The sequence below is a fragment of the Anser brachyrhynchus genome, assembly GCF_964034855.1.
Source record: "Anser brachyrhynchus genome assembly, chromosome: 3".
In the NCBI taxonomy this organism is placed as follows: Eukaryota; Metazoa; Chordata; class Aves; order Anseriformes; family Anatidae; genus Anser; species Anser brachyrhynchus.
Window position 1 is genome coordinate 75,896,866 of NC_137696.1, and position 15,039 is coordinate 75,911,904.

Below are 15,039 nucleotides of genomic sequence, written 5' to 3' on the forward strand. Positions count from 1 at the left end.
GGTGCATCAGTTGCTGCTAGAGTTATATCATCGATGAACTAAGACTATCTGTCTATCTTTTTACTGCTATTATCTACTATTGATATTTATGCTTCCTTTTTCTAGACAGATTTACATTTGACTGACACTGGGCTGCAGCAGTGGTGGGAAAACTAGCTGCAGTCTTAGAAGAGAAGTTTGATATTCTTTCAAAGCAGTATATTTTCCTTCACTTCAACACCACTTTCCTCTGTCAGTTGTCTTTTAAATGAATCTGGAAGTAACATTATATGTTATTTTCCTACCACTTCACTCCCTGCGTAAAGCAAAGGGGGGATATAAGGGGAGCTAGGAGCTCTCGGGGCTGGGAACTATAAGAACAAATTCAGAAGAAAAATTTCTTTAGCTTTAAGCCTATCTTCTTTAGTTCCAGTTGCTCCTGGAAATTGTTGTTAATGGCATGTTTGTGGCATCCAGCCATAGTCAATCAGAGTGGAGGTAAAACTGATTGACTGATACCCTGCACTTTGATCCAAGCCTCAGTGAGAATGACTGGAGCTTTGCTGTTGATTTAGCCTTCCCACCCATTTCACTGAGGGGCAGATTATGCCCCTGCAGTGTTCTTCTTCTCACGTCATTTCAAACATGTGCATCTGCACTCTTCCACATGATGGTCCATTTTAGCCAACACAGAAAAACAAGTATTTCCAAAGCTTTATTCATTTTCATGTGTTCCATGTCTACCTTACAATGAGATAAAGCATAGACAGCTAGCGCAGAAGCAGATGTCAACACTGATGTCACGTGAGGTGAGAAGAATACAGGTGCTAGAAAGCACTCTGGAAAGTACAAAGACCATCTACATGTTAACCAGGTCAAAACTCTTTATTTCACATTCATTCCTTCAGTGTATTTGTTCCTTGGTTATCTCCTGGACTGGTACCCAGTAGGTAGCATGTCATTTCCTTGCTCTGTGATTTTAGGCAAATTTCTCCTTCATGCAGCCTAAGTTTTCAGTGATATGTCCTGTGTTTTGATGCTGTGATATCTTGATGAGGGTGGAGTAGAAAATTTAGAGCAGTGAGCAGGAGCAGGTGGGATGCACTGCTGTGCTATGGACCTCAAATCTGACATAGAAAGGATCCTGGAAGCCCACCTACTGCTTTCATTTACAGCTATGTAAACCCGTTCATCAGCAATCAGAATTTACTCTTAATTCCTTGACCTCTGTTACTAATACATGTTAAGGAATAGGAATGCATTTGCTCCCTAATGCAATAATAGAGCTTGCCAGTAACATCAAGAAAGGAAAATTAACACAGAACTTTTCTAAAATGTCAGGTGGAGATAGAAATCCAATGATTTTCACTGTAAGTGGGTACAAACCCATTTAAAAATATGTTCTTTTATTTCAGCTGATATTTTTATCTTAAAGTTACTCTGTATGTGCCTTCCCTCTGAACTGTCATGTATTTCCCCCTGTAACATTTATTACAGCTGGTGCATCTTGGCTTTTCAACACACCTAATGTGGTTAAATAGTTGTTTTACATAAAGACGTAGGAATTGGGCACTAGTGGTGCAAGCGACTGAGGCTCTTCAGTGTTTTTTAGAACACCTCTGCAATAAAAGTATATTCAGGAAGGCAAGGAATATGTAACTGCACTTTTTTTGACATTGTTTTCCAACAGCATTAGCTCACATCTGGCAGGAAGTATTGGCTTTAAAGGCTGCATGAAGGGTTTCCAGTTCCAAAAGAAGGATTTCAACTTGTTAGAAGAACCAGGAACCCTGGGAATTAGCTATGGGTGCCCAGAGGATTCACTGGTAAGCATAACATCATTTGTGAGATAAAAACAAAATTTTGGCAGTGGATGCAACCATGAGATAGACTTTTAACTCCCCCCAAAAAAAGAAAGGAAGTTTTCAGCAAAGGAAATGACAACAAGCTCATTGACTTGTGTGTGTGTGTGTATGTGCGCGTGTGTGTAAGTTTGCTGACATACTATCCAATTTTCACTGTGAATCGCAGCACAAGGTATTTTACTTGATATTATTATCGTATGTGAGATTGCAATGTAAAGGTTGAATTTGAAATAAGTTGTGTGTTGTATTCTGGAAGGAAATATTCCCTTGTAATTCAGTTTTTATTAAAGAGACAAGGAGAATTCTTCTCAGATGTGTCCTAATACAGATATATGGAATGAAAAAGACAGCAAGATCCCCCTTCAGATGAGTTGTCAGACTCCTTAAGTCAATCCAGCTCTATCTCTGTGATACACAAATCAACTGCACCAGCTCCAACACTGCGGAGATTGCCATTTCTTTTCTGATCCTTTCCATCATTTATCATTTGTTCATTACAGTGCAAAACTGGTAAATCTAAACAGTGTTTATGGTCTACGTCCTATGGACATATCTATTCAATATATCCATGAGAATCCATGAAGAGGAAAGCGCTCACTACTTGTAGAGTTCGTCACTCAATCTCACTCTCTGCAAAGGAGGAAGCCAGCTGCAATTTGTCTTACTGCAGACCCAGTTTTCCTTCTGAGACTCAGAGGGCTATCGATTGCCATGTCCAACCCCCCACACCAGCATTCAGTCCAGCAGGCAAACTAATACATCACATGCTGGGGTGGTGACTCAGTGCCACACAGTTCAAACAGGGGCTTGAGCCCCCTCTGCTTCTAGCTTGCACGTTCGTTAACATCAGCAGGCTTATGATGAGGCCAGGAATCCCAGGGAACTGAGAACAATTTGGCTTATGCTGTCTAAAATGTCTGCGCTTTCTTAAGATTTTCATAGCCTGCAAGGGACAGCCTGTATAAATTACGTGCAGAGAAAAAAAAAAAAAAAAAAAAAAAACCTATGGAGTTTTTATAGAACTGAATTGGCTGCATCTTTAAAAGAAAGAAATAGACTCATTCTTTTAATGATTTGAATGTTGTCTGCAGTTTACATGTAAATTTGTTTTATTTAATACACAGATGTCCCGCAAAGCATACTTCAATGGAGAGAGCTTCATTGCATCAAGCCAAAAAGTGTCCCCCTTAAGTGAATTTGAAGGAGGCTTTAATTTCCGCACATTGCAGCCCAATGGGCTGCTGTTCTACTATTCTGAAGGAGTGAGTATATTTTTCTTTACAGTTTGTTTTATTTTAGCTTTGGATTGTTTCTCAGAAGAATACTAAGGGCATAAAAGAATTTCTCACTTCATCTTTTAATAAAAGAGAAAGCAGTCCGCAATACAGAAGCATTCATTGATGGCTTCATTTTCACAGTTCACGTTTGATCTACAGATGAACCCAGCAATGCCTAGATATTATTTTGATGTTGAGAAGAGCATGTGATCATATGCCTAGAATTAAAGTCCTGAGGGTAGAAATGCACAGCGGATCTCACTGTGTTCAGCAGCACTGCAATCCCTATTTGGACCTGTAGATGCTACCAAAGTACAAATAATACTGAGGGCCCGACATTTTCCTCCCAGAGGCAATCCTCAACAAGCAAAGGCAGAAAGTTTGTTTGGATTAGTGGGATGTTATTCTGAGCATTGCAGAATTTACAGAAATTAGTTGGAAAATTGCCTGTATTCCCCAATGGTACTTAGACCTCCATGTGTGACCAGGAAAATCTGCAATTGAGAATGGCTCCTTGCAGTTATGGAAAGCCAAGCTGCTCCAAATGCCCCCTCAGAGATGTGCCATGGGCAGAAATACAGACTTGCACTCCCAAAATGTTGAGTGAGACAGAGTGATTCTAGGATTCTGCGGTCTCAGACTTACACCAGCAGCACCCACGTGCTCAAATGACAGAACATTTGCAACCATCCCAAATGTCTGCGCTGCCATACTTGCAGAAGATCACGAGCAATGCAGCAAGGAAAGCTGTATGACGTCTATAACCACTCCTGAACTTTTCCATTTTACAGTGTGGAGTATTGCCTTAAATTGAAATCAGTAACCATGTCAGCTATCCATGCTGCTTGCATAAATGAGACCCCACACACCACTTCTGGTTTTACCTCAGAATCGCTAATCCTATGAGATGCCAAGTGCCCTATTTAACAAATGGAGGTTCAGCAATTTAGCACTTGATGGAATTAGACAGCGTGATTCCTCTGAGTGCACAGTGGCAGTGCTTGCGCTAATGGAACAGATAATGCTCCTGCTACGTGGCACTGTGATCCTGTATGCCTGACCCAGATAGAGGATCATATCTGTAAGATAATTTTGAGTGACTGAACAGGTCTGATCAGAGCGAATTAGGAAAAGAAAAAATGTGTTGGTCTTACGACAGTGGTAATCTTGAAGTACAGCTGCTCTATGTAGTACCATAGCTGGGGTACCAGAAGCACAAATGAAACGTAAACATCATATATGTGTGCTAGAGGTAAGGAGCTCATGTGACAGAAACATGAGACATAATCAGTAGCAGAATTTCCAAAATTCAATCTTAAAAAACAGCAAGAATACCATTTCTAGTGAGATCATCTCCTGTTTTGCTTCTCAATTTATCTTCCTTTAAATACAATAAAAATTGGGAAAACAGCAAAAAGAGAGCTCTTTGGTTAGAGAAAACAAATACAGCAGGAAAATAAACAGAACTGTTAACTTTCCTGTGTTACACTTGCTTATGAAGATGATTTTGTCTGTATTTCAGTCAGATGTATTATCCATCTCTATGGACAGAGGTGCTGTTGTTTTAAGTGCAAGTGGAATCAAAATTCAATCACCAGACAGAAATTACAACGATGGAAAAACCCACTTTATCATTACTTCCATCACACCAGAAAGGTAAAGCTGTCCAGCAACTTTTATTGCCTACCTTCAGAATAAAATATTTCTTGTAAAGTGCATATTATCATTCAATATTCACTCTCAAAGTGATTTTAGGAGTTGTTTTTTGTTTGTTTGTTTGTTTTTTTCCACTGATGTTTTAAACTAATTAATTCAGTTTAGAAAAAAAAAATCAAAGCCAAAATCTCAGATTGAAATTTGGCCTTTGTGGCCTGAGCATGAGATGCTGGGAAATGTTATTAAAACTAAAAGAAAAGAATAGTGTTTTTAAAAGCTTAGTCCTTTTTTTTTGTCCTTAGGTATGAATGCAGTTTAGTGTAATTAAATACTAGCAGGAAATTCTTTCTTCCTCGGAACTGACTGTTCTGATTTGCTAATGAAATCCCAAATTGACCCTGAAGTAATTGAGGCATCTTCAGAAAAAGCATTCATTTGGGATGTACAGAGTGGAACATGTTTAAAGTATTTTTAGTACTGAAAGACATAAATGTAAGATTAAATATGGCAGTGGGAAATAAGTCTATATCTGCTTCTCAGAAAAGTTGAAAGCGTTGTTTTACTGGTATGTATTTTACTGTTGTTTTCTGTGTTTAGAATTTTCTTAGACAGTAAATACTCAAAATACCCTTTCTTCAAGAACCTTGCCTATGCAGATTCAACCAGGTCATTCTCAGTTTTCTAACTGAAATGGAGGTTTGTACCTATGACTTCTGACATCCAAGAAACATGGTTCAAAAAGCTCCAAGTGCATAAAGCTGCCATGGAAAAGTGCTGAGGGCTGTCACAGTTCCCTGAAAGTTTTGAATTCTGAGCTCGCCAAACAAATGAGGTCACCTGTCTGATGCTTTAGCTATATTCAGTTTCTTATTAAAGCAGTAAAATCCTTCCTGGCATCTGCAGCAATTAATGTGCTTGTTGCAAAATGAGATTAGGTAAAGGACATTGTATAAGCCCAAACATCCATGTACTGTGATGAAAGAGAAGGAAAAAGGGATAGGGACATGAAGAAGAAGAAGGAATAGCATGAGCTTAGATCTTATATTACACAAACAGTAGCTCCATCCATTTATTAGCAATCCCTTGGTTTATTTATCTTCACTGAGTGGACTGTATTTTTTTGGACTTCATGTTTAAACTCAGGGTATTATGACATCTGTGGGCCTCTGGACTCTATGATGCCAGTGGGCTAATTTCACTGCTGCTTGTGGCACAGATGTGAGAAGGTCTCACAACTTTGGGCACTACCATTCAGTGATTTTATGCATTGAGCAGAATATTTTAGGTGCATGTAATATGCTGTCTAACCACCATCATGGACTTTTCCAAAACCAGCCTACGAAGTGGATGCTTTGTCTTTGCAGATATGAGCTGAGTGTTGATGACAAGAAACAAAGCAAGAAGAATCCAGCAAAGGACAGAGCAGGGAAAAGCCCTGACAGCATCAAGAAGTTCTATTTTGGTGGCTCGCCCCTCAAAACGCAGCAAGCCAACTTCACGGGCTGCATAAGCAATGCATACTTCACTAGGTGCGTAGCATCCTCCTAAACATATTATTAGGCAGTCGTTGCCTGACAGCTCGGGTAATAGCTCAAGAGAGCTGATTGATTTTCACAATAAAAATCCCTCTCTCATTTTGTGAGGCTAGACAGTATGCGTGAATACGTTTCTCACCTTATTTTCTATGGAATCCGTTGGCGCAGACCTGCTAGGTTGAGATATTGTTAAAGTGGGAAGAACTTGATGCAAATCAGCTTTCATGCTAATGGTGTTGGTGCAATGCAGAATTTGAATAGCTGTAATTTACACTTATGTAGCTTGCATTTCTGCCTTTGAAACAAAATGATACTAAGGAATCTCACAGACATTGCTGAAGTTAGGAGTCTGGTCATGTGCAAATGGTCCAAATTTGTTGCTCTTAATCACTTTATGAAATATTCTTATATAGATTTTAAAGCGAATTGGTGTTTCAGATTCAGACTATTTATAAGAGCATGGGTACAACAGACAAAGGTAGGATAGGCTGCCTACAATACTCAAACGTTGACTGATTAATCTGTAATTTTTTATCCACAATCCAAGAATGAAAAAGCCTACCAAAACATCATTTAAAATTGAAATGTAAATTACTGTGGTCTTTATAAGAAGAATTCCAACACTTGGAAAAAAAGTTGTTTTTGTCATCCCCTCTTTGAAACACAGATTGGATCAAGAGGTTGAAGTGGAAGATTTCCAGCGGTACTCTGAGAAAGTTCAGACTTCTTTTTATGGATGCCCTGTTGAATCCCCTCCTGTTGCTCTTCTCCATAAGAAAGGAAAAAACTCATCAAAAGCCAAAGGAAACCGTAATAAAAAGGTTTGCTACAAACTGTGTCAGTACCACCTTAGAATTTTCCACTGTTGATAGACACTCTCTGTCATGACTGTAAATTCTCCAAGTTATGGACACCAAAAATGTAACACTTCAGACATAGAAAAGGAAAGGATTCTATTCCCTTATACATTCCATCACTACAAATGACTGTCCTGATCCAGTGTATCTGGCCTATGCTCGCATCACTCCTTCTTAGTAGAACTGTAAAACAGAATTTCTGTCATCTTTTAAAAAGTCCTGCAGAAAAAGCCCATCTTGATTTCTTCTACAGCCTAAAGGCAATAAGCTCGCTTCTGTTCTCAGCTATGTCCGCATGGCTCTCTCTACTGGGTGCAGCTAGCATACATTAATATAAATGAAAAAAAAAATCCCTCTTCCAGCATGCAAAACTTTTGGCTCAAACATGTTCTTTTATGTCTGTACTATAACTTATATCATCAAAAACAGAGAGGAAGAGTTGAAGAGGAAAAGTGCAAAAGAACTGGATTATAATTATACACAGGCATTCTAATTATCCCTTCTTCCCTACATGAGTATCTATAGTAGATCTCTGTAAGGAAAATTTGACTTGGAACCATTCCTGGTACTTTTGTAAGGAAAAAGCATATTGTTGACTTGTATATAAATAATATTTATTGATTGATTTGTTTTATGTCCAATCTTAGTTAAATATCTGATTAACGGTTCTCTTTCTGTGAAGGTGGGAAGAGATAAGGACAAGATCTCACAACCTTCAACTGGCCTCAAAAAAATGTATCAGGAAGTGAATATGCAAAAAGACCCTCAGTGCCACTTACCGATGAACCCCAAAGCAACTGAACACGCTTATCAGTTTGGAGGAACAGCAAACAGCCGGCAAGAATTTGATCACATACCAAAGGATTTAAGTGAAAGGTAAAGGGACTTCAGAAATAAACATGATAGAAGATCTTTGAAAGAAAAAAGGACATATTTCTGCTGGCCTTTTTTTGTTATATCTTAGGCAAGTTTTTCAATAGAGTACATTGTTAGGATACATTAATAGGTATTTCAGCTGAGAAATAGCAATAAATACAATGTGTTTCCAGTTACATTCCTTTTGTGGAGTCTTCATCCGTATTGTATTTTTTTTCTTTTTTTAAATGTGTTTCCTTGCCAGTATGAAGACTTTGAGAATGTAATCTCTAAACAAGCAGTGTATCATCAGTCTCTTTATGCAAGAAGTAATGTCATTAGAGCAGAGCTGGAAAACATGATAGTTCACCAAGAAATGAAATATAGTTATGTGTTGAGTGGACATTGGCAGCTGTTTAATGCTTAGGAGTCTACACAGTGCTGTAGGACAAAAAGCTATGAAAACCATGTCCAATTCAAGCCATAATGGAAATACAAGTAATTAATAATGAGTCGAGATATTGTGGACATTTATTTCTCAGGCTCCCACAGAATACGCCATATGGTGTGTTATGACCAGCAAAGGATTGTGGTTTAATACTTTCCATGAAAGACTATAAATTCAACAACACAGCACTTCCTGGAAGCATACCAGACCACTAACTCAGAAAAGAAGAGTGCTATTTCCTGACTTAAGTAACAAAAGCATTAGGTTTGTTTTAATTCAACAGTGTTTTCCTTAGGTAGTCCTGATGGTGCCCATATGAGATGGAAGAACAAAAACACAAACTCTAACATGTCCTTTCATCCTTACAAGATATATTCATGTTACAACTGTTATTACAGAATTTTCATTGTTATGCACATTTAAAAAAAAAAAAAAGACATGATGTTTTAAAACAACTGACATTGGCAAGGGCCTAAGTGTGTGTGGAATGTACACACACATGCAATGGCGAATGTACAGGCCCTTCAGAAAATATCAGGAATAGGAACTAAGCTAGTCACCTGGAGTGAGAAGCAGGACTAATCAGTTCTGTCTCTATGTTACACTAATGCAGCTTCGCCTTTTTCAGACCCAAAGTAGTAATACCAATCACTCAAGAAATCTTCACTGCTTACCATGTTGAACAGAGCAGGTATAATTTGCCATGCTGTAGTGGACTTAATGAGGACCTATTGGGATGCAGAAGCTTAGCAGCAAGTCTGGAATAACAGAAGAGATTTGTGAACACTGCCATCACAGGAAAATTTATCTCTGTTCAACAGGAATGGAAATATATACACTGTCAGTTATTTATGGTCTATTCTGATTTTATTCACTCAAGAGATTTTGATTTTTGAAAATAAGTTCCTTGGAAGGCAGCTTCTTCTCCAACTTTGAGTTCTACTCCAAAACTAATGGGAAGTTTCTCAGAAACACCGCTTCCATAAAGGAGATATGTATTCCTTAGGATGAGAAAAAAATCTCAGGCTTCCTCTGCTGCAATTTGATTTCAGTTAATTATATCTGTTTTAATACTGATATTGTTTTTGTTTGCCAGAGCTCAGTTCTCTATCAGTCTGAAAACTCACTCATCTCATGGAATGATTTTCTACATCTCAGACCAAAAAGAAACCAATTTCATGGCCCTTTTTGTTGCCCATGGCCGACTCATTTTTATGTTTAATGCTGGTCATCAGAAGATAAGGATTAAGAGCCAGGAGAAATACAACGATGGCCTTTGGCACAATGTAAGTTTGGGTGTTTTTTTGTTTGTTTTTCTTTTAAAAAGGCAATCAATCAGTATGATGATGGTACTTGTTATAATGCTACAGTAAAAACACTGATGATCTGACAGCTCAGGGAATTTCCATTCATGTTTTCACAATCACACCTATATGTTGAGAAGCTTCTGCCAAAACTTTCGTGCAGTATTTTAACAAGTCATTAATTAGGGACAGGAAAGTGAATCAGTTATAAAAATCCAGCAACTCCCAACACTGAAAAAAAATGACAGAAGCAAGTAGAATAGTGAAACAAACAAACAAACAAACAAAAAAGTTAGCTAGGAAAGGAAGGATTGTTCAGCAAATTTCTTGGAAGTGCCTAAGCAAGGAGTATAGCTCTCTTAGGCTCCCTCTGTAGTCCAAGAAAATAAAATGACAATTTTAAGGGCAAGGTGAATTTCCCTCTGTAGGTACCCGTTTCTCCTCAATAACTACAAAAGAAGCCTACAGTTACTAAGTTCCTAAATTGGGCACTTAAGTGTTTAAAGAAGGTTGGATGAATCCAAACCATAAAACATGAGAAGTCCATGAAAATACTAACTGTGATAGCACTGTAGCAACCAATCATATATGCAAATATAAGATGAGCAGATCTCGGTAGACCTTGTGACACCTGGAATACCTCTGCCTTGTACCCTAAAATGGTAAGACTGCAGTTCTACTATCTACCTTTACATAAATGTGGAGAGAGTTGTCCAGCAAAAAGTATTGGCAGTCAGTAAAATGGGTTTGTAGATTATGACTCACAAGCTTTTCTTCTCAAACTTCTTACCTTCCGCTGGAGAGAAGTGTTCCCTCAACTGATGAAAATACTTTTTCTCCGTTTCTAGGTAATATTTATTAGAGGAAAAAATATCGGCCGCTTGATAATTGATGGTCTCCGAGTACTGGAAGAATCTTTCAGTGGTAACACTAATACCTGGCAAGTTACTGAACCACTGTATATTGGGGGTGTAGCTCCAGGAAAAGCTGTGAAGAACATCCAGGTAAATCTGATACCCATTACATCATCCCATACCTTTGTGTACAGCTAATGCAAAAGTTGCCTGTAGGGATGAGTTCGAACAAAAGCATGTTATGATCCCAATTTTCAGCATGCTGAGGAGCACACAGCTCAGTCTGAGTGGATAGCAAAGCTCCTGCAGGGCTGAGCTGGCGGTAATGGGGCTAGATATCAGTAAATTTGCAGCAGTATCTGGAAAGCCAGTGGTCCCTGAGGAAGAAAGAAATCTTAGCAACATCCAAGCTTAGGTGAGTCAGGGCAAGTTAGGTGAGATCAATTTCACCCTAAGGTCTGAGATATACGAGTTTCAGAGAGGCTTAGTGTTGGCTCAGTATCTCTGTTTTGAGACAGTACCTAGGAATCAGGAATCTGCTCTACATCTGCGATATTGATGTATATAGAAAGGAGTGTCAAAGCAAAACCAAACATAACCAAGACCCATTCAAGGTAATCTTTGGTGATGTGTGCCTAACAAAATAGCCACACTACTCAGGAAAAGTAGGCCTCTGCATTGCCCCAGGGTAGTGTGGTATGTATAATACTGTCTTGCTCTAGTTGCACTTTGGTTCTACTAATCATGCTTTTCCCCCCACATCCAGATTAACTCAGTCTACAGTTTTAGTGGCTGTCTCAGCAACTTGCAGCTCAACGGAAGATCAATTACTTCGGCTTCGCAGACCTTTAGTGTAACGCCTTGCTTTGAAGGCCCATCAGAAGCGGGAACATACTTTTCATCAGAAGGAGGATATGTTGTCCTAGGTAATACACTACCGAAATGTATTTAATAATAAGACTGTCGTTTTCACTGTACTTCAAAATGGTATATTTCACTAAAGGATGTGGTAATTTCTAAGGCTGTGGGCTGTAAGGATTATTAGATACAGACCATTATTGTGGTAAGCAGATGATGTTGAAAGGTAAAACGTCACCATGAAACTTAATAAGTTGCTAGATAAGTATATCTATATGTGTGTATGTATACATATATTTAAAATAATTAGAATAATTTCAGCAGAGAACACTTTATAATATGGTAAAAATTATAGACATAGAAGACAATGCAGCTAAAACCAAGTACACCAGCAAGAGGTCATCCCTTCTTTTTTAATTAATAAAATAGCATGTCATTCAAAAATCCTGAGGAAAAGCTTTCTGCATATCTTGACATTGAACAACAGCATGATGGACACGTTTTCTGTCATTGAGGCCTGCTGTGTTCCAGGAATTGTTTTAAGAAGGCTCTTTTAGTCACATAGGCTGTGATCTGAACAGGGAAGGAAACTGCACAACCCTATTTATATTTGGCAACAGCAAGAAGACCCACACAGTGTTTCTAATTTGCTCCCTGGCCTGCCAGCAGATTGAAAAAGGGACTTTCTGCTATTGAATCATCAAAGCTTAAATGAACTCCCACTCACTGCATAAAGACTGCTGAAAGTCTAGCAAATTGCACAATAAGAAACTGCCAAAAAATCTAAATGGAAACTATTTTCTGCTGTCCACTTCATTGCTATTTTTTTAACAGAATAACTGTTTTTTTGAATAATGAGAAACATACAGAAACCTTTATTAGTACTTCAAGCAAATGTAATCAAAACAAAAGTTGAAGTGGGTCATTGATGGCACACCATGACATCTCTTCAATTATGTGTACTGGCACATGTTCTAATACTTTTGAGGACAGGGCAAATAGGTTCCACCCTGGGACTTTGAATTTTCATGTTGACTTTAAGTAGATGTCCAGTTTTACCATTAACTTACTACATAAAGAATGTTATTCTTCTTCCCTCACAGATGAATCCTTCAGTCTAGGCCTGAAATTTGAAGTTGTGTTTGAAATACGTCCCCGAAGCAGCTCAGGAATTCTACTGCATGGCCACAGCGTGAATGGGGAGTACTTGAATATGCACATGAGAAATGGACAGGTATAATGAAGGTCACATTTCTTCCACTTCTCTGACTAGTTCCTCTACTAGGTATTTGGGGTCTGCTATATGCATCTTTTGTCTTACTAGGTATTTGGGGTCTGCTATATGCATCTTTTGTCTTACAAATTTGCCATTACTCAATTCTTATTCCTCTGCTAGATAAGTTAACTGCTTAGATTAGGCAACCCAGATACTTCTTTTAACATACAAAAAAATAACACCAAAGACAAAACCAGATCACTTTACTGATACCAACGATTAATATTTAATGAGCAGAGCACTGATGCTTTGGTACTGTTCTTTCATCCACACATTAAAAATGTATAACAAGTACGGTGATTTAATTTCACTTGATGGATTTTTATTTCTTGTATGCTAGAAGAGTCTGAGTTGTGCTCCTTCTCTTCTTGCTTTAATAGGAAAAGGAGGAAAAGGCAAAGTTCTGATTGTCTGTTTATCCAGTCTCTAGACACTTGGATTTTTCTAAGGCTGTTAATTGAATGAGAGAGTTTTGAAATTAACTCATCAGATAGTTGTTGCTGTTGCTACCTTTTTCTGTTCATCACTAGACTCTGGATCCCTCCATACTAGGCATTCTACACATGCAACAATAAGCTGCAGTCTAAATAGACAAAACAAGCAAAGGCTTAGAACAGAAAAAAAAAATCTTTTTTTTTCCTTTTTGTAAAAAAGAAATTCAGAGACTAGGCAGTGTGAATATTCTGTGGCCACTGCAATGCACTACCCAATATCAAACTGTCAGCCAAACAGAAGGATATTTAAGTGAGGCTGGCTGAATCTCAGGTAGAAATGCAACACCTGGGGAAACATGCTGCCACTTCCCTTACAAGAACAGAATTTTACAATAGAGAACCTGAGTGGACAGTTCAACACGGTCATTCATCCTATTCTGAAGCAGGTGTCTAGCATAGGTGGGGTGAGCTATCTTTCAGAGAATCTGTTTTTCTATATTTACAATAGAGAAGACAACAGGTGCTTCAGTAAGGCACCTAACTTTTGACAGCCCATTCTTACAGATGTAGCTACACGTTGGTAAATTAACAAAGAAATTACCATAGCACATTTCACTGCTATGTATCATGCCACACTTAAAGGCTGAATCTCTGTACAACTGCTCCAGCCTAGTACTTCTTCTGTAAAGATCTGAAGGAATACTGGCATGTCCAGAAGGTTGTCTGTTTTTCTAGCTGTATCAGTTGACCTAACAAAAGCTATTGCCTCACTTTTTACTTCATAACTCACTTCCTGCATAATGCATATGCAATTCAAAAACAAAATCCATTATGGAAAAGCAGTTCTTCTTTGCCTGTCACTGCAACAGGTATGACAGGTATGCTAGTTACCCTCTTAGTAAGCATCTGTGTTTTTACCATCATCTACCTGCTCTCCTTGAATTCATTAGCAATGACCTGTTTTGTGACAACATTTCTGCTAGAGAAACAAGAATGATCAGTATGTTTAGTCCATTTTTCAAATGCCTTTATCTCTCTATATCAGTATAGCTTGTCTAGGTGATTTATTAAGGAGTCACTTTCTCTAAAAATTCTTCATTTGCTTCAATCAATCCTATGTATTTCGTCCAAGGGTGGATGAAAGAGAAGATGAGGATCATTGCATTTTTGTTTGCTGGTGCCCTTGTGAAGGAAAAAAAAAAAAAGAAGTTTTTAAATTTTCTTGGTTACAACTACACTGAAACAGAGATCCCCTAAAATTAAATATAAGTTGGTTCCTTACAATATTTTTAGCCAACAAGCTGTCAGTATTATCAGGGAAAACTTAGACATTCACCGAGGCTGGGTTGAGTGTTTGGAGTTCTCTGGCAATCACCACTGGGAATCTTGTGCCCTGCAGCAGGGACATGGCGCTGCCCTGCCGCTACTGTGGTGTTAGCACGCAGGAAGATATTCATCCACATGATTAATGCAGAGGTGCAAGATTCAGAATTAGGTTCACTTTCTAGCTCTGCCAGCGGCTTTCTGGTAAGCATGATAACTTAGATCATTCTTAGATTTCTCTATCTATTCTTTTCTCACATCTTGACTGTTTTTTTATACTCAGGTTTTTCATGACTGTTTTCCTCATTAAGTGGCTATCAAGATGCCAAAACATCATCTGATGCCTCTAAACACTAATTTAACACCCAGGAAATTATAGAGTAGAATTACTAGAAAATTTGAGTGAAATTCGTTGTTAAATCTTTTTCTTTCTTTGAACTCTTCTCTGAGTTCAAATCAGAAATGTTTCAGAACTATTGAATCCTAAAAATAAAAATCAAAATCTGTGAATTAGATGT

At 38.2% G+C, this 15,039-nt stretch overlaps 1 protein-coding gene across 1 annotated transcript in view; it reads left to right on the top strand.

Annotated features, from left to right (window-relative positions):
- LAMA4 (laminin subunit alpha 4) overlaps positions 1 to 15,039 on the top strand; it is a 98,684-nt gene that overhangs the window by 78,217 nt on the left and 5,428 nt on the right. The window contains exons 26-35 of the mRNA XM_080586850.1: positions 1,670 to 1,805; positions 2,969 to 3,106; positions 4,644 to 4,777; positions 6,142 to 6,306; positions 6,980 to 7,133; positions 7,852 to 8,045; positions 9,569 to 9,758; positions 10,625 to 10,780; positions 11,397 to 11,556; positions 12,592 to 12,722. Coding sequence (XP_080442976.1) covers positions 1,670 to 1,805; positions 2,969 to 3,106; positions 4,644 to 4,777; positions 6,142 to 6,306; positions 6,980 to 7,133; positions 7,852 to 8,045; positions 9,569 to 9,758; positions 10,625 to 10,780; positions 11,397 to 11,556; positions 12,592 to 12,722 — 1,558 coding nt within the window. The remainder of the gene's footprint in view (positions 1 to 1,669; positions 1,806 to 2,968; positions 3,107 to 4,643; positions 4,778 to 6,141; positions 6,307 to 6,979; positions 7,134 to 7,851; positions 8,046 to 9,568; positions 9,759 to 10,624; positions 10,781 to 11,396; positions 11,557 to 12,591; positions 12,723 to 15,039) is intronic.